Source organism: Neoarius graeffei, chromosome 5 (genome assembly GCF_027579695.1).
Source record: "Neoarius graeffei isolate fNeoGra1 chromosome 5, fNeoGra1.pri, whole genome shotgun sequence".
Taxonomy (NCBI): Eukaryota; Metazoa; Chordata; class Actinopteri; order Siluriformes; family Ariidae; genus Neoarius; species Neoarius graeffei.
Window position 1 is genome coordinate 77,334,098 of NC_083573.1, and position 20,492 is coordinate 77,354,589.

A 20,492-nucleotide genomic window follows, 5' to 3' on the forward strand; every position below is an offset into this window, starting at 1 on the left:
TAAAAATGATTGTAACAGATGAAACAGTTGGGAGTCCTTGATGCCACTCAATTAAATGATTTCCTAGGGATTTAAAATTTCTTGAAAGACCTCTGCTAAACTATTAGTGATAGCCTGTACAATTCAGGATCAGTCAAAAATTATGTATAGCAATAAATCAAAATATATATAATTACCTTAAAGATAATAAGGGATAAGGGGATATATGCACTCTTGCCACCACCACGTCCATAGCTCACAATCAGCTGGGAAGATTTGGCCAAACCTGAGACTACCCTTGTTCCTATGGCAACGCCTGTTGGGGGCTTAGGGTCATGCACAGGGTAAATGATGATAACTTTAAAGCTACAGTATGTAGGATTGCTTTTGGCAAAAATAAATAAATGAAAACAAACAAATAAGAGGTAAGAGGTAAAAGACTATCATATGATGTTCCTGAGCTGCTGTGAGTCATCCTGGCAATCCTGTAACAGTAATTCTCAATCAGCACTGTGTCAGGCGTGTCACATCAGAATTAGTAAGATATTTGTTCCCTAAACACCATCACTCCGCAAATTTATGCACAAATGAAGCCTGACTACATAATGACTGATAGAAAACAACAGCCAATTGGGAGACATAGAGTGAAAGAGTCAGATATGACACTATGGTGAGGGGCGGCACAGTAGTGTAGTGGTTAGCACTGTCGCCTCACAGCAAGCAGGTTCTGGGTTCAAACCCAGCGGCTGATGGGAGCCTTTCTGTCAGTGCGTTTACATGCACATCCAAATCGAGCTACTGTCGGTAATCGAGCTAAGGGTCCCAGCAGGGGTGCCAGAGAAATCCAATCCTACATGCACACAAGGAAATCGAGCTATTGTGTGAGGTACATTGTGCACCCGAGCCACAGGTGGCGCTACACGCCCCATCGTGTTGGTACACTTCCAGTTGTCGTCATGAAGAAGAGCTATTCAAGAGTATAAACAAAGTTATCAGTTCCGTGTTCACAAGAAGAACGACTGTTGTCATGCCGACCGAGGCTGTTGTGTTTCCCGCTTGTGGTCTCATCACTCGTCACTTCCAGAAGGGGCAGTGTTGAAGTAAGTAGCTCGACTACGTAGCTCGATAGGGTTTACATGCACTAAGTAGCTCGGCTACAATCGCATAATCTAGGTCGCGTAGCTCGATTACAAGAAATCCAGTTCGGTTTGATTTCAGCCGAGCTAAGGTGTTTCCATGGCATTTAGAACTTCGATTTCAGTCGAGCTACGGCAGAAATTCGATTTTCTCTATGTGCATGTAAACGCACTGTGTGTAGAGTTTGCATGTTCTCCCCGTGTCTGCATGGGTTTCCTCTGGGTGCTCCGGTTTCCCCCACAGTCCAAAGACATGCAGATTAGGCTAATTGGTGGCTCTAAATTGACCGTAGGTGTGAATGTGAATGGTTGTTTATCTCTTTGTGCCAGCTCTGCGATGACCTGGTGACATGTACCCCATCTCTCACCCATAGTCAGCTGCGATAGGCTCCAGCTTGCCCTGTGCAGGAGATGCAGTTATGGATTATGAATGGATAGACTCAGTTGTGAACTGTTACTATTAGAACTGGGACTTCAGCTCAGCCAAAACTTAGCCAGACGCATCAAAAAAACCAACAAAAAAAAACAGGGCAAAGGATTAGCAGCAGGGTATCTGGTTGCTTTGTTGTGTGTAGTGGTCGGTGTTGATTTTAAAAGTAACTAAGTAAATTACATTGGGAAATGAATACTTAAGTCTGAGTGAAAAATACTGGGGCGAGCGTGCAGCGTGGAAGAAGAGTCTGAAGACAGAAATATTATTTTCTCGGTCATTAGTCTGTACTACTTGCTCTCGATAGCACTGGCTTGACCGCTTTATTACCATTCGCTAACACTACTGATGAACGCTAAACCGGCTGGAAGGTGACTTCACTGCTGCACTGACGGTGCCGACTCGCGGTTAAGCTAGCGTTGGCTTTTGAGAAGGCTGAGGGCGATAAATTTTTGGTCTCTCCCACTATAAGTCAAAATCTGATTGGTTACTTCATCTGTCACTTCCTACATAAACAGACACTGCCATGGCTTTCTGTCCTGGCAATGAAGTCCTAACCAATGAGTGAGCAGCTCTAAACTCTTCTCAGCCTACAGAAAACAAAAAAAAAAATCTCATTGGATAACTCGATCTTAATGTTTTCAGGACAGTAACCCTTTCATTTCTGAAGCAAATTTAATAGAAAATGAGAACAAGTTAGAATTAGAAGAGAATAATTATAATGAAATTATGAAAGAATGAAAGCAATGAAAGAAATTAAATATAACATTTGAAATGTTATGTTTGGGCCTTCTCTGAAGGCCTAGAAGGCCCTGATGGTTCCCTTCTGATAAGACTGTGTCAGTGGAAGTTTCAGTGAGGTTTTTTTTTTATATTACTGGGTTCCAAACTTGTTTATTCTGTGTGACAGTGAGTGACTCAAAACCTCTGGTCACCTAATCTGTACCTTTTTTATCCTCCGGTATAGGATTTAGCTAGTGTGCTAACATTCTCTGGCTTGTCTCAAACTTTTTGACAGGTTGGAGAACAAAATACACAGAGAACACAGTGCCTCAGAGACAAGCTACAAACCTACATTCACTCAGATTCATATCTAGTGCACACAGCGTGCTGAGGGATTACAGTAGGGCAAGCAGAACTTATGTTTTAGCTAGCTGGCTGACATCCGAACATCAGGTGACTAGTTCATTCTGTAAAATATGTGCTTTGTTCACAATCTTGCAGAATTAGCACAGTTAAACTGTGGAAGGTTTATAATGCACAGGCACTGCAGCTGGATCAGGCAGTCACAGTAAGAGCTCACCAGCTGACAGTAGCTAAAAGATGAACTCATAATACTCAGTAATGTGCAGCAACTCAACATTCAAATTATTCTATCCTTATATCACCACAACAACTGAGCAATTCACAAATTCATGAGCTGCATCAAATCAGTATCATTACTATTTCCAGTATCAGTCAAACATTTGGACACACCTTCTAATTCAATGGTTCTATCCATCCATCCATTATCTGTAGTTGCTTTATCCTGTTCTACAGGGTCGCAGGCAAGCTGGAGCCTATCCCAGCTGACTACGGGCGAAAGGCGGGGTACACCCTGGACAAGTCGCCAGGTCATCGCAAGGCTGACACAGAGACACAGACAACCATTCACACTCACATTCACACCTATGGTCAATTTAGAGTCACCAGTTAACCTAACCTGCATGTCTTTGGACTGTGGGGGAAACCGGAGCACCCGGAGGAAACCCACACGGACACGGGGAGAACATGCAAACTCCACACAGAAATGTCTCAATGGTTCTTTATTTTTATTAATTAAAAGTCACTTTATGTCTTAAAGTAATGATGGATGTCGTTTCTCTCTACTTAGTTGAGCGGTTCTTGACATACAGTAATATGGATTACTACAGTTGTGGAATAGGGCTATTTACTGTATTTTAAAATTGTTTTAATTTACTATTTACTGTTTGATCTCAAACGCATTAAAAAGACAAGAAATTGCACTAATTAACTTTTGACGAGGCACACCGGTTAATTGAAAAGCATTCCAGGTGACTACCTTATGAAGCTGGTTAAAGTGCATATCCTGGACCAAATTCTTTTTTTTAATATATATATATATATATATGAAAGTATGTCCCTTTACACACTCATCCAGAAGGGTAATTTTGCACAAGGCCATCTGTCTACAGCAGAAAAAAATAAAATAACAAAACGTGTCTGGAAAAATCCCAAGGGAGTCTGGAGCCAGAATCGTGACGTCACCTGCGGATCCGCCAGCAGGCTGCGCGAGCTTTGCACGGTTTCAGTGCACAGCCTGTGTAGACCAAGTTTAGCAGCTAGCGATTTTGCATTGAAATATGGAATTGTCACCTGAGCACAATGTAGGAAACGATGAGTACTAATCCCATCAAGATTGGTGTTGCCACACCCTCCTATGATACATCTGTTAACCATTTTAATAATTATGCGATAACGTTGAAGAAATTTGCAGAAAACCACCAGGTCGTTTTCTCATAAACAAACCAGCGCTGACGTAGGATTCAGAAGGAGGCGTCCCGCACGCGACGTCACGAAAATCAATGTTTGCCGGGAAATCCAAATGCCAAGTTTTTTCAGAGGCGGACCAATTTGCCTCAAATGGCTTGATTTCAACTGAATTTTTCTGGTATTGCGCAAGGTAAAAAAATTGCACAAAATGCAAAATGTGACAGATATTTGACCAAAGTTTAATATAAAATAGGAGAATTACATTGATCTTGCTCCTGAATTTACCCGTGATATGCACTTTAAGATAATGCCAATAGTGTGCAAAGCGTCATCACGGTGGCTACTTTGAAGAATCTAAAATATGAAACATATTTTGTTTTTCACACTTTTTTGTTCACCACATAATTCCATATATGTTCCATATGTTATTTCATAGTCTTGATTTCTTCACTATTGTTCTACAATGTAGAAAATATTCAAAATACAGAAGAAACATGAATGATTGGGGTGTACATACTTTTGACTGGTACTGTAAATGTACTATTTAGTGCGCATTGTGCCATTTGAGATTCAACAGCCTTGAATTCTATCGAAATGTGTGAACTCGCGGAAATGAAATAAATGTGTACAATGGAAGAACAATGAAGCACAGTTTACATTACAAAGTATTATTCCGCGTGTAGCTGATGATGATGGATTCTCACGTCGAAGGCAACACATGAGTATCCGGCGACACTAGTGATGACTCTTTTCGTAAGTGAAGAGACCAATCTTAGAGCCCCAAGCCCTGTCAATTTGTCGTTCTGGCCTAGAATCGCTATCCCGAAGGGTCCGGACATTCCATGATGCAAAGTTCATCTGCTTCTGTGTAGTTTTTCAACCACAGATGTAGATGCCCAGTCAGGTACGGTGAACTGGCAGGGTTCATATGGGGTAGGCGTTGTTTAGGGTCCCTTTTCAGTACCTTTACCCATGTGGGGACAGCATTGCTGTCCCTAAAAAGGGGTGCTCTGTCGCCTGTGCAGGATACGAGTGCCGCATCTGCCCTGGTCTACGGCAAACAACCATCACACGTGGGCCGCCTAAATGCAGGATTGTTGCTAGGGACACGTATAGCTAGCAATATCATTTTTCTACCAGAGAAGGTGAAATTGTACATACTGTAGCTTTAAGATGGAAGATGTGAACATATGTGACCATTTTATCAGTTCCACTCTAACAACAGAGGAAATTTAAGAGGATCGTTATATTCGATAGAAAATGCTTATTATTTTAATGTTGACCTTTGATTTGATTTATATTATTTAACATAATTTAACACTTAATCCAAAAGAAGGTGGTGGCAGAGGGATAAACAGGGTCAAAGTGGTGACTGGAGAGAATCAAAAACCAGGGGATGATGTACTTACGCCATGACAATGACGCTGAAATCCAGCCAGTTCCATGGATCCCGCAGGAAGGTGAATGGTCCAATGCAGAATCCTCTCGCCAAAATTTTTATCAACGACTCAAATGTGTAGATCCCCGTAAAGGTGTACCTAGGCAAGATGCAAAGGATGGGGAAGAAAAAAGGGTGGAGAAATGGACAGATGATTAAGAATCATTGGCAATGAGAAGTCAGTAGTTCAAGTGTCCCCTCTTTTTTAAAACATGGTCTCATCCACAGTGAACCGAGTTTGAAAAAGGAGGAAAAGTTGACACAAGACAAACACGGAGCAATGGGGAATGTATGTGTGTGTGTGTGTGTGTGTGTGTGTGTGTGAGACTGACTTATGAGGACGAACAAGACATGGAAAGCATATGTACAGTAGAGTAGCAGCCCTCAAGGTATGAACGACAAACTCCTTTGACAGTTGATGGTTGATGATTTTGCAATCATCAAGAATGGGCATAAAATCCCCCCCCCCAAAAAAAACAACAAACAAAAAACGGATGGAGTGGATAGTGACTGAGATGAAGGCTGCAGCATTCTGATGTGCACGCTCATATTTCTGTTTCTTCCTCTCTTCCTCACTCTCATTTAATTAGGCTCAGTGCTCGTTTTTTTATGACAGATCTACTCTGTGAATATCATACCTCTCAACACGCCAAAGCGTGGGCTTGCAGCATACAAGTAATGGCAAAAACTAAAATAAAACCCAGCTTATTAAGTTAAAGGGTATAATGATTTTTTTTTTTTACTTCATCAGTCATAAAAAGAAAGTGGTGGAAGCTTGCTTTTTAAATTCTCTTTCTAAATACCTGTTTGGTTTATAATTACATGTTGGAATTGAAAAACGTGCATCTCCAAACTTCTCCTTTCACATTTGCCATAGTACACATGCACACATGTAGTGCTAGACAAATCAGGTTACAAGGTGCTGAGAGGTACAACGTTTAACTGGGTCAAAATAAGTCTAGTCATCATCTGAGGTTTATTGCATGCTACATGCCAATCAACACCTATTCAAAGAGGAAAAGCCCAAATGCTTTGAGTCCAAAAGAGGCACGTGCAGTGGTCTTCATTAAAGGTGAACTTGTGTGAACTGACACAAGCCTCACTGTTCGAGTTCAGTAACTTACACTGCAGAGCAAGTCTCAGAATACGGCGAACTACATCAGGTCGTTTAAACATGGGATAAATCCATTCCATCCATTTTAATGCACGTAGAGCATGCACAAACTGCAGCTGGGCCCTTACTGATGCTAGAAATGATCAACAGACATACTGCGAGACAAACAGGTGGATCCACAAACACGCTGAAAAAGCAATGATCTGTGTGGACGGACCGTGGCAGCGACACACAAGTGCACAGAGAGACAAATGGACAGGCAAGATGACAGAGACAGGGAGAGAGACAGATAGACAAAAAACAGACCACAAAGAAGACAAAACCAACAATACAAATAGATAGATAGATAGATAGATAGATAGATAGATAGATAGATAGATAGATAGATAGATAGATAGATAGATAGATAGATAGATAGATAGATAGATAGATAGGATTTAACCCATGTTCTTCTATAAAGAGATACATATTGTGTTGGCCAAATTCATTCAGCTACTCATATCCCATTTGTACCACTTTAATGGTTTTGACCTTATTTTTCTTTTGAAAGAATTATTCCCTTTAATGAAAATTTAGAAAGGCAGAATGGTATAACGGTATATGACAACCATACCATGATTTCATTCCAATGTAGCATAGCAGAGGTGCAATTAGCAAAGTCATGGGCTCGACACAGTCGTATTGTTAACTTACTTGCTAATTGAGGTTGGCAAGGCAACAAACACCTGGCAAAGCTTTACATCGGGACAAACAGGGTACAGTTCAGAGGTCAATACAGTCAAAGAGGGTCATGAGATAGAACAGAAAGAGGTACAGAGGAACTGACAGAGAGGCTTTTAGTCCGGACAGGCTTCATTGCCTATAGAGAGAAAGAGACAGAAAGGAGAAAGGTGGATACTTACTCGACGTACTTGGCCCACTGCACTGGTTCCGACATGGCCATGAAGCAACAGTTTGTCAAAATAGTGCACATAATGAACAGACTGAATAATGTAAGAGTGTTAAGGAAAATCTGTACATTCAGAAAGTCATATATTGAGAACTCTATAATTAATTAGACAGTGAGATGTGGGGGTTTTTTTTGCCTCTATGACATTAAACATGTAATGAAATGATGGTTTTGATATTAAAGTCCAATTTTAATTTAAGGGATTTCTTTACAACAACACTAGAAACACAGTTGCAAAATTAGTTCAAGCACAAGACAGCAAACAAAAGCTTTAGAGGTGATTATAGACATGACATTTGCATTTGTTGCTCTCAACTTACAAGCATCAAGTGCCAGTAATGCAGACCATAGTTCCATGAGATGGAAATATTAGGATAACAGATCAGAGACAAAGCATCACATGTAATATCTCATGGCACATTGTTCAGAAGTAAGAATGCACTGATATTACTCTTTAGGTACTTTTTGACTGCAAGATAAGAAGACTGCTAAGCCTAAGGCCAGGAACAGAAAGGCTGCTCGGTGCAAATACACTCTGGATGGGACAGTGCCAGCAATCCACATGCCAGGAGGTGGACTGGAGACTCTAACTCGTCCCTGGGTGTCAGTGTTTGTGGGTGTATTCCAGGGTGTAGTCCCACCTCAAGCACAGTGTTTCTGGCTATGGGTTCACTGTGGCCCTGACACTAATAAAGCACTTAATGATGAATCAAGACTCATCATCATCATCATGAACCATTTTATTCTGGTCAAAGTCCCTCCCATGCCAGAGCCTGGTCTTCCCAACCAGTCTCCTGTCCCAGTACTAACCAGGCCCTGAAGGTGCATTGGACGGCGCCGATCTCTGCTTCTCCAGCCCTCGGCCTCTCGCCTATTATACAGCTAGGGTTACAGTGGGGGGCTGGTCCTCTGGTAACTGCAAGAGCACTTGACTCCCCACTCGCATCTGTATTGCAGCGTGCCTTGCCAGACGGCAGTAGGTACCATTTTTATGATGGTGTTTGGTATGACCCAACCATGAGTAGAACTCACAATCTCCCGGTCGAGAGACAGCCATGCTAACCACCAGGCCAGAATCTATTATTATTATTATTATTATTATTATTATTATTATCTCATCTCATCTCATTTCATCTCATCTCATTATCTGTAGCCGCTTTATCCTGTTCTACAGGGTCGCAGGCAAGCTGGAGCCTATCCCAGCTGACTACGGGCGAAAGGCGGGGTACACCCTGAACAAGTCGCCAGGTCATCACAGGGCTGACACAGAGACACAGACAACCATTCACACTCACATTCACACCTACGGTCAATTTAGAGTCACCAGTTAACCTAACCTGCATGTCTTTGGACTGTGGGGGAAACCGGAGCACCCGGAGGAAACCCACGCGGACGCGGGGAGAACATGCAAACTCCACACAGAAAGGCCCTCGCCGTCCACGGGGCTCGAACCCAGACCTTCTTGCTGTGAGGCGACAGCGCTAACCACTACAACACCGTGCCGCCCATTATTATTATTATTATTATTATTATTATATTAGTAGTAGTAGTAGTGAGGTACTGGAGTAAAGAGCCAAAGCACAAAAATTTGTGCCACTGTTACTTAAACATAGCATTTCAGATATAAATATTACATTCACAAAATGTCCCAAATCCTCTAATAAAATACATTTCTGTATCTCATCAGGTACTTTTTTTTTTTTAAATAGAGCACGAATAAGTGAAAAGTAATGGCAGGCTCTTATGTGAGTCTCATTCCTGCAGTAGAGTTTTCATAGCAGGTTTTGATTACAGGTTTATAGAACTTGTAATATAGGGGTCTAAAAAAAACAGAATTGTTCACAGCAACCAGTTGACAGTAATTGACATCTGCTCATTCTGCTAAATGATGCTGAAAATTATAACTCAGTCAGTGAGGCGTGGGCCTATCCTGCTTCTGTAAATACAGTCTCACTATGCGGCCCTCCTACTTTGTCTTATTTTCATCTTTTTCGCTTGGAAAGGGCAATTTGAAACCTCTGCATATCCATGTAATCTGGGCCTTATTATGTTCCCACTTCACTCCATCAGTGACTTCAGGGAATTTTAAAGATGTTTCTGTCCAATCTCTCCCCCAGAAAACCTGTTTAACTATACTTTAAAATTCATCTTAATTGTGAAGATGCTTATAGTAGCATCCGGATTTATTTCTGCTTCTAGACTATCCATGTGGATGGCTTTTTCAAAAAGTAATGTGCAGCACAAGCCTTCATATTCTGAATAATTAGTAATGATGAGGGTACAGTCCTTTTCATACCTACAGTTATTCACCTTGTTTGGGGCATGTATGAATTAACAGACTGTATAAAGAAATGAAATATTTTACATGCTTAGTTTGGAGAAACAAGATATTACTCGTCTCATCTCGTCTTCTTCCGCTTTATCCGGGGCCGGGTGGCGGAGGCAGCAGTCTAAGCATGGAAGCCCAAACTTCCCTTTCCCCAGATACCTCGGCCAGCTCCTCGGGAAGAACACCGAGGCGTTCCCAGGTCAGCCGAGAGACATGGTCCCTCCAGCGTTTCCTGGGTCTTCCCTGGGGCCTCCTCCCGGGGGGACATGCCTGGAACAACCCCCCCGGGGAGGCGTCCAGGAGGCATCCGAAAGAGATGCCCGAGCCACCTCAGCTGATTCCTCTCGATGTGGAGGAGCAGCGGCTCTACTCTGAGCTCCTCCCGAGTGACTGTGCTTCTCACCCTATCTCTAAGGGAGCGCCCAGCCACCCTGCGAAGGAAACTCATTTCGGCCGCTTGTATCCGTGATCTTGTTCTTTCGGTCATTACCCAAAGCTCATGACCATAGGTCCCCTCCTAGAACTGCCATCTTATTGTGGTGGAGGGGTTTGTGTGCTTGAATGATCCTAGGAGCTATGTTGTCGGGGGCATTATGCCCCTGTCAGGGTTTCCCAAGGCAGACAGGTCCTAGGTGACAGGCCAGACCAAGAGCAGTTCACCAAAACCCTTATGGAGAAACAATCGAGGACCGTGACGTCGCCCGGTATGGCGCAGCCGGGGCCCCTCCCTGGAGCCAGGCCCAGGGTTGGCGCTCGTATGCGAGCGCTTGGTGGCTGGGCCTTTGCCCATGGGGCCCGGCCGGGCTCAGCCTGAAGAGGTGACGTGGGCCCGACCTCCTGTGGGTTCACCACCCACAGAGGCAGCAGTAGGGGACTGGTGCAGTGTGGATTGGGCGGCAGTCGAAGGCAGGGGCCTCGACGACCTGATCCCCGGACACAGCAGCTAGCTGTTGGGACATGGAATGTCACTTCACTGGGGGGAAAGAGCCTGAGCTTGTGCGGGAGGTTGAGAGGTACCGGCTAGAGTTAGTCGGGCTCACCTCCACGCACAGCTTGGGCTCTGGAACCCAGCTCCTCGAGAGGGGCTGGACTCTCCACTTCTCTGGAGTCACCCATGGTGAGCGGCGGTGGGCTGGTGTGGGCTTGCTTATAGCTCCCCAGCTCAGCCACCATTTGTTGGAGTTTACCCCAGTGAAGGAGAGGAACGCCTCTCTGCGCCTTCGGATTGGGGAGAGGGCTCTTGCTGTTGTTTGTGCCTACGGGCCGAATAGCAGTATAGAGTATCTGGCCTTCTTGGAGTCCCTAGGAGAGGTACTGAGGGGTGCTCAGACTGGGGACTCCATTGTGCTACTGGGGGACTTCAATGCTCACGTTGGCGATGACAATGACACCTGGAGGGGCGTGGTTGGGAGGAACGGCCTCCCCGATCTGAACCCGAGTGGTGTTTTGTTATTGGACTTCTGTGCTAGTCACGGTTTGTCCATAACAAACACTATGTTCGAGCATAGGGGTGTCCATAAGTGCACGTGGCACCAGGACACCTTAGGTCGGAGGTCGATGATAGACTTTGTTGTCGTTTCATCTGATCTCCGGCCCCATGTCTTGGACACTCGGGTGAAGAGAGGGGCTGAGCTGTCAACTGATCACCACCTGGTGGTGAGTTGGATCCGCTGGCGGAGGAGGAAGCTGGACAGACCTGGCAGGCCCAAACGTATGGTAAGGGTCTGCTGGGAACATCTGGCCGAGCACTCTGTCGGGGAGGTCTTTAACTCCCACCTCCGGGAGAGCTTTTCCCAGCTTCCGAGGGAGGCGGGGGACATTGAGTCTGAGTGGACCATGTTCTCTACCTCCATTGTGGATGCAGCTGTTCGGAGCTGTGGCCGCAAGGTCTCCAGTGCCTGTCATGGCGGCAATCCCCGAACCCAGTGGTGGACACCAGAAGTAAGGGATGCCGTCAAGCTGAAGAAGGAGTCCTATCGGGCCATGTTGACCTCCGGGACTCCTGAGGCAGCTGACGGGTATCGGCAGGCCAGGCGTGCTGCAGCTTGGGCAGTTGCGGAGGCAAAAACTCGGAACTGGGAGGAGTTCGGAGAGGCCATGGAGAAGGACTATCGGTCGGCCTCGAAGAAATTCTGGCAAACCGTCCGGTGCCTCAGGAGGGGGAAGCAGTACTCTGCCAACACTGTTTACACTGTGGGTGGGGAACTGTTGACCTCGACTGGGGACATTGTCGGGCGGTGGAAGGAATACTTTGAGGATCTCCTCAATCCCACCGTCATGTCTTCCATTGAGGAGACTGAGGCGGATGACTCAGAGGTGGACTCGTCCATTACCCAAGCCGAAGTCACTGAGGTGGTTTGCAAGCTCCTCGGTGGCAAGGCACCGGGGGTGGATGAGATCCGCCCTGAGTATCTCAAGTCTCTGGATGTTGTGGGGCTGTCATGGTTGACACGCCTCTGCAACATCGCGTGGCGGTCGGGGACAGTGCCTCTGGAGTGGCAGACTGGGGTGGTGGTCCCTCTTTTTAAGAAAGGGGACCGGAGAGTGTGCTCCAATTATAGGGGAATCACACTTCTCAGCCTCCCAGGGAAGGTTTACTCCAGGGTACTGGAGAGGAGAATTCGACCAATAGTCGAACCTCAGATCCAGGAGGAACAATGCGGTTTTCGTCCTGGTCGTGGAACACTGGACCAGCTCTATACTCTTCATAGGGTGCTCGAGGGTTCATGGGAGTTTGCCCAACCAGTCCACATGTGCTTTGTGGATCTGGAGAAGGCATTCGACCGTGTCCCCCGTGGTATTCTGTGGGGGGTGCTTCGGGAGTATGGGGTTCGGGGCTCTTTGCTAAGGGCTGTCCGGTCCCTGTACGAACGGAGCAGGAGTCTGGTTTGCATTGCCGGCAGTAAGTCAGACCTGTTCCCAGTGCATGTTGGACTCCAGCAGGGCTGCCCTTTGTCACCGGTTCTGTTCATAATTTTTATGGACAGAATTTCTAGGTGCAGCCAGGGGCCAAAAGGAATCCTGTTTGGGAACCACAGGATTTCATCTCTGCTTTTTGCGGATGATGTTGTCCTGTTGGCTTCTTCAAACCAGGACCTTCAGCATGCACTGGGGCAGTTTGCAGTCGAGTGTGAAGCGGCTGGGATGAGAATCAGCACCTCCAAGTCTGAGGCCATGGTTCTCGACCGGAAAAGGGTGGCTTGCCCTCTCCAGGTTGGTGGAGAAGTCCTGCCTCAAGTGGAGGAGTTTAAGTATCTTGGGATCATAATAATAAATACATGCATGTATTTTTGTGATAAATACATATTATACTGAGCGTATTTCCCACATTAATCAATACAAGATATTATGTCTTATTATATCCACATTCACTGGATATGAGCAATCACGTGCTCTAATTGGCTATTCTACTATGAGGCTATCAGCTCATATGCCATCCCTGTGTCCGAAATTGCTCACTTGTTCACTACTCCCTACACCCTATATAGGGAATTACTATATAGAGGACTATATAGTGAGCTCATTGGTAAAATGAAAAAAACACTTTCGGACATGAGTCCATCGCGCTAGTATTTACGTCATTACTGGCGCACAATTAAAACGTGCCAGATCAGTCGGCTGGTGGGTTTTCAAAATAATAAATACATGCATATATTTTTGTGATATACATATTATACTGAGCGCATTTCCCACATTAATCAATAGAAAGTACCTGTATCTTTCGGGGGGGGTTAAAATCAAGTCTGAATACGGTCTTCTTTGCCGCTGCCTTTATTAAATCAAATTTGAGACTTTTAATTTGATTTCCTTCAGTGCGACCGCAATGCATGATGGGATATATTGCTTTGGTTAATGACCATCGGTTGTACACTACTTTTCGTGATGCATTGTGGGATACTTTGAGTGCACTATATAGGGTGTAAATAATACTCAATAAGGTTTTGGACAGCACTACAAAATGGCGTCCCCACTATATAGTGAGTAGGGAGCAATTTAGGACACAGGGCACGAGTAGAGAAAAACAAAATGGCAGAGCGTTTTGCTGAACCAACTGAGGATGAAATAAAAACTCTCTTCAAAAACAAAACCCCCAAATTCTAAGCAGAAATGATTTTGTTGGACGTTTTGTATAAAGTTTTTATTTATTGAATTTGCAAAAAATAAAAATAAAAACACTCTGTTTCTCAAAATCCAGTGAATGTGGATAGAATAAAACAGTTATTCCACTCAGTCTCATCGTACATGGCTTATAGCCAATTCGGTGCTACGCTATCAGCTCATGTACGACTTGATTTCATGGAATAACTGTTAATTAGTTTAACTGGAAAAAATTAAGTAAATGAAACAATTAGATCTATCTATCTATCTATCTATCTATCTATGTATCTATGGGCGGCACGGTGGTGTAGTGGTTAGCACGGTCGCCTCACAGTAAGAAGGTTCCGGGTTCGAACCCAGCGGCCGGCGAGGGCCTTTCTGTGTGGAGTTTGCATGTTCTCCCCGTGTCTGTGTGGGTTTCCTCCGGGTGCTCCGGTTTCCCCCACAATCCAAAGACATGCAGTTAGGTTGATGTGGGGCGGCCTTGGGCTGAGGTGCCCTTGAGCGAGGTACCTGACCCCTGGGTGCTCTGGGCTGCCCACTGCTCTGGGTGTGTGTGCGTGTGTTCACTGCTTCAGATGGGTTAAATGCAGAAGATGAATTTCACTGTGCTTGAAGTGTGCATGTGACGAATAAAGGTTTCTTCTTCTTAATATATATATATAAAATCACGCATCTTGAATTTGTGTAACTCATCACTACTTCAATATATAATAATGAATTCAACTACACACAAAAATACTGAGCATTATTTTAAATGGACACTGTGGGGGTTTATCATGTAGCCATCTACTGTATGTAGAAAGAAAAAAACATGGTGTAATAATTTCTCTGTGACTGATGAAGAAATATTCCTAATTATGGAAGTCGCAGTGTCAGTACTATCAGCCCAAAATTACCAGAGGCCTGTAGGGGCTCTCGTGTTACACCAGGCTTTACCCTGTGCCATTCACTGTGCATCATAACCACACACACAGCCGTCTGGCTAGACAAAGGCATGCTATACATCTGCTCTCATTTGTACTGGGAAAAGTCCATTTCAGCTTCACAGCCAAATAAAGCTGCCAGAATGCTGTTAAGACCTTATTTTGAAGATTCGGCTTAATCAATTATGGCGAAATCCGTTTCATGGGAAAATCTTACAGAGCTACAGTCTGAGTCCTCTGATTCTCCAGAATGGCCTGTCAAGTCTTGGACATGCTGGAGAGCATGTGTTGTCGGCAGCTTGTCTTAAGGTTATTTCACCTCTCCAAAAGGCTGCTTATGTTGCCTGGCGCCGACACACTGATTTGTGAATCGCATTTCTCGCATTTTTCTAATGAGTGCAATCACTTCAGTGTGGAGCGGCGGGGCTGCATTCTGCCTTCTCTGTTAGGCTGCAAGTTATGACTGTGCTCTTGTGGCACTGGCTAATCAAACATGTTTCCAGGCGCCCACTCCTGCGGGTAATCTGCTATTAGCGCAGGCGTGTGGCGTCTGTGCCGTCGCCTGGAAGTGAGTACTTTCACCACTCATCCAGCACACACACACACACACACACATACATACACAAAACACAAGAAACACACACACCCTTGTCTTTTATATCATACATCTGAAATCTGAGATAGAGTTAAAATTTGGTGCTGGCATAACCCTGGGCATCACTGTGGTGGGTGTGGATCATACAGTTGGCCCCTTTGCCCTAGAAGGAGAATTTTTGCAAAGGGGGGCTGGGCAGACCCTCACAGTACCTCCAGAGTAACTCTTTTCACCTGCTTATCACCCTGACAAGAGCAAAGTGTCCACGAGCCTAATATTTCTCAACACCATGAAACATGGCTAACTGCTTTGACTGATATTTTTAGCAGCTGCTGGCAAAGGAAGGGTGTGGGGCATTGAGGTCTTTGGAGGTTTGATCACTCCATAGCTGGGAATCTAGCCATCCAAACTTGGCATTGCTCACACAAAGGAGCACACATGCATCGCATACAAGCCCTTGAATGTCAGAGTCTGAGTGGTTTGTTGAGAATGCACAAGTGAGCTCATGCCTAGACATCTTGATTTCCTGAACTATTTGAATGAAGGCTGAATGTCACTCATACCCATGTTAACTTTGGACATTTGGAGATTTTCTATATATTTTGACCTTATATTTAAGATACATTGAAGCAGTTGCAGAAAAGACCCTCTTTTTACATTTAGAAAGATGCATTATCTATTTACCCTTGCTCTTCACAGGAGAGTAAGGCCTTTGCTAGCAATATGTCAAGTTTTTTTCCCCCCAACTATTAAAGTTACTCCAAACAGAAGGAAAGAGAAACAAAAAAGGGCAAGGAAGGAAAAGGAAAAGAAAAGTCTATATTAAAAAAGGACAAGCAAATCATAACGAGATACCGTAGATAGATAGATAGATAGATAGATAGATAGATAGATAGATAGATAGATAGATAGATAGATAGATAGATAGATAGATAGATAATGAATAAAAAAGAGAAGAAATGTGCACATGGGCCAATCAACAAATCACACACAATATAGTAACAGGAATGAATACACGGGAACAAAAATACAAAGAAAGAAGAGCAATACAACCGGGAAGAGAATTCTACAGAGTGAAAGGTACTGTAGAAATATAATACCATGAAAAATCAGTACAATTTCAAAACTTTAGTAGATACAATTGAGTCCTTGGTGGGACAGCAGAAAGGATATGAATGTACTAAAATCTTTATCGACGCTCTTCTAACAGGATGAAAAGGGCTAAAAATATAGAGTGCAGATGTGGCACTAAATCGGAAGATGGCCTTCCCTTTGTTTAGTACTATAAAAGTCTGTGGAAGAGAGAGAAAAGAGAGAAATAATCAATATGTTAGAGCAAAAGTAACAATAAATATGATAAATAACATTCCAAAGACATTAAAGTTCAAACTTTTCACACGTTTCACATGCAGTATGATGAACAGTAAAAAAATAAAAAATAGTGCGCACACACACACACACACACACACACACACACACACACACACACACACACACACACACACACACAGGCCTCATATATTATCATAAAGTGGTATTGCATAGTTACAGTTCATTTGTAATTAGAGATGGCCTGGCACAATATTAAAGGTGAGATGAAGGCTAAAAAAATCTACTTGCTATTAGTAACTACTATTACAATGCTACTACTATAAAGAAAAATTATGATTGAGCTTTGTACAGAACAAGGTCTCATCATAGGCATAAAACTACAAGCCCCGTTTCCAGAAAAGTTGGAATATTTTCCAAAGTGCAGTAAAAACAAAAATCTGTGCTTTCTTAATTCACATGAACCTTTATTTAACTGACAAAAGTACAAAGAAAAGAGTTTCAATAGTTTTACTGACCAACTTAATTATATTTTGTAAATATAAATGAAGTTAGAATTTGATGCCTGCAACACACTCAAAAAAAAAAAAAGTTGGGACAGAGGTATTATTACCATCGTATTACATCACCTTTCCTTTTACTAACACTTTTTAATCGTATGGGATCTGAGGATACTAATTGTTGCAGTTTTGTAATTTTTTTCCATTCTTCCTTCATACAAGACTTCAGCTGCTCAACGATCCGTGGTCACCATTGTCTGATTCTCCTCTTCATGATACACCATGCATTCTCAATAGGAGACCGAGGTGGACTGGCAGCAGGCCAATCAAGCACATGCACTCTGTGACTATGAAACCACACTGTTATAGCCCATGTAGAATGAAGCCTGGCATTGTCCTGCTGAAATAAACATGGACTTCCTGGGAAGAGACATTGCCTTGATGAATATGTCTCTAAAATCCCAATATATGCCCCAATATATCAAATGGTACCTTCACACACATGCAACTCACCCATGCTGTGGGCGCTGACGCCCCCCATACCATCACAGATGCTGGCTTTTGCCTTTTTCTCTGATAACAAACTGGATGGTCATGTTCACCTTTGGCACTGAGAACTCGACATCCGGTTTTCTCGAAAACAAGCTGAAATGTGGACTCATCTGACCACAGCACATGTGTCCACTGTCTTTTGGTTCATCTGAGATGAGTTCAGGCCCAGAGAAATCAGCGGTGTCTCTGCATACAATTGATGAATGGCTTCTTCTTTGTGTAATACAGTTTCAGGTTGCATTTCTGGATGCAGTGACAGACTGTGTTTAGTGACAACAGTTTTCCAAAGTACTCCCGAGCCCATGTGGTTATATTTGACACATCAGCATGACAGTTTCTCAGGCAATGCTGCCTGAGGGTTTGAAGGTCACGCACATTCTTCAGTGGTTTCTGATCTTCCCCTTTACACATTGAGATGTCTCCGAATTCCCTGAATCTTTTCACAAGATTATATACTGTAGATTTTGAAAGACCTAAAATCTTACATTGAGAAGTGTTCTTTTTTTTAATTGACGAACAATTCTCTAACAAATTTTGGCACAGTTTTGGGGGGCAGCCCTGGCCTAAAGGTCAGAGAAGCAGCCTTGGACCCAAAGGGCTGCTGGTTCGATTGCCAGGACCGGCAGGAAAGTCCATGTTTGAAGTGTCCTTGAGCAAGGCACCTAACCCTCAACTGCTCCCCAGGCAGTGTGTGTGTGTGTGTGTGTGTGTGTGTGTTCATTGTATGTTGCTCTGGATAAGAACATCTGCTAAATGCCTTTAATGTAATGTAATGCACAAAGGAGTGAACCACAACCCATCCTTGCTTGCAAAGTCTGAGCCTTATTAAAAATAAAAATACTGTCGCGAGACACTTTTATCGCACTGTGCCATACTTGCTATGTCATTTTTAATATTCCATCCATCCATCCATTATCTCTAGCCGCTTTATCCTTCTACAGGGTCGCAGGCAAGCTGGAGCCTATCCCAGCTGACTATGGGCGAAAGGCGGGGTACACCCTGGACAAGTCGCCAGGTCATCACAGGGCTGACACATAGACACAGACAACCATTCACACTCACATTCACACCTACGGTCAATTTAGAGTCACCAGTTAACCTAACCTGCATGTCTTTGGACTGTGGGGGAAACCGGAGCACCCGGAGGAAACCCACGCGGACACGGGGAGAACATGCAAACTCCACACAGAAAGGCCCTCGCCGGCCCCGGGGCTCGAACCCAGGACCTTCTTGCTGTGAGGCGACAGTGCTAACCACTACACCACCGTGCCGCCCATTTTTAATATTTTTATTTTTAATTTAAAAATATTAAAAATGACTGCAAGTATGGCACAGTGCGATAAAAGTGTCTCGTGGCAGTATTTTAACGAGTTGCATTGACGTGAGATGACGAGTGAAATGTGCAGTGATGTGGGTTCGATGAAAGCTCGTAGCATCCAATCTCCGACTCGGAAACATGACCTCAACACGGAAACGTCTGTAAAGTTTGTAAAAAGTGCACGCTCCTTTTATACCCAATCATGTTACCAATTAACCTGCTTATTGTGGAATCTTCCAAAGTGGTGTTACATGAATATCCTATAAACTTTTCAGCCTTATTTTGCCTCTGTCCCAACTTTTTTGAGTGTATTGCAGGCATCAAATTCTCACTTGGTTTATATTTACAAAATACAATTAAGTCGGTCAGTAAAACTATTGAAAATCTTTTCTTTGAACTTTTGTCAGCTAAATAAAAGTTCACGTGAATTAACAAATCACAGGTTTTTGTTTTTATTGTATTTTGGAAAATATTCCCACGGGGATGCCATGACTTAAAGGTTAGAGAGGCAGCTTTGGGACCAAAAACGTCACCGACTCAATTCTCTGGACCAGCAGGAATGGTTGAAGTGCCCTTGAGCAAGGCACCTAACCCCCAACTGCTCCCCGGGCAGCTCTGGGTACGTTGTATGTTGTTCGGGATAAGATAAGAGCATCTGCTAAATGCCATTCATGTAATGTATCCCAACTTTTCTGGAAATGGAGTTCATAATACATATACATATAGGCAAATACACTCATTAAATGACGTAAGCATCACCATTCATAATTATAGTAATCAGTTTTGTAGGCTAAATCATGTTTCATGTCTAATCATGCCATGACTCTTCTGAATTACTTTCCTTCCCATTAGCCAGCTCTTTCATTGAATTAACACGAAACTTACAGTTCTGTCTCTTTGTGTAATGGGTACTTTAATTGTACAATGTTGCTTAATCGGTTTACTTCAAGCTTCTCCTCTGCTCTTCAAGAGTCTTCTCTTTCTTCAGTAAATAGTCCACCTTGTTCATGTTTATTGCACATTGTATTTGATCTCACACGTGCTTTCTCAATCACTGCCGATGACTTGCTGTGGAAGTGTCAGTGCTGCAGGTTTAAATAAATTAACACTAATGGCCACCAAACGAAGCAGGCATTTCATGACTGTCAGTGAAAGGCTGCAATAATCTGCCGTCTGAGCTAGAAAGAAATAAGCCCCAGCCTCTACTTCATCCCATTCTGTGTAGTTTCACTTATGACCATTAATGTTGTTGTCGTTCTTGTTTTCACAAAAGTTTTCACGAAATAATCCACTTTAAGCTTTTTTC

The 20,492-nt window shown here is 43.6% G+C and overlaps 1 protein-coding gene across 1 annotated transcript in view; it reads right to left on the reverse strand.

Moving 5' to 3' along the window:
- The window catches only part of scn5lab (sodium channel, voltage gated, type V-like, alpha b), a 242,756-nt gene that overhangs the window by 185,011 nt on the left and 37,253 nt on the right, over positions 1-20,492 (reverse strand). Inside the window, exons 3-5 of the mRNA XM_060922428.1 lie at positions 16,661-16,779; positions 7,493-7,582; positions 5,448-5,576 (exon numbers count right to left, since the gene is read on the reverse strand). Coding sequence (XP_060778411.1) covers positions 5,448-5,576; positions 7,493-7,582; positions 16,661-16,779 — 338 coding nt within the window. The remainder of the gene's footprint in view (positions 1-5,447; positions 5,577-7,492; positions 7,583-16,660; positions 16,780-20,492) is intronic.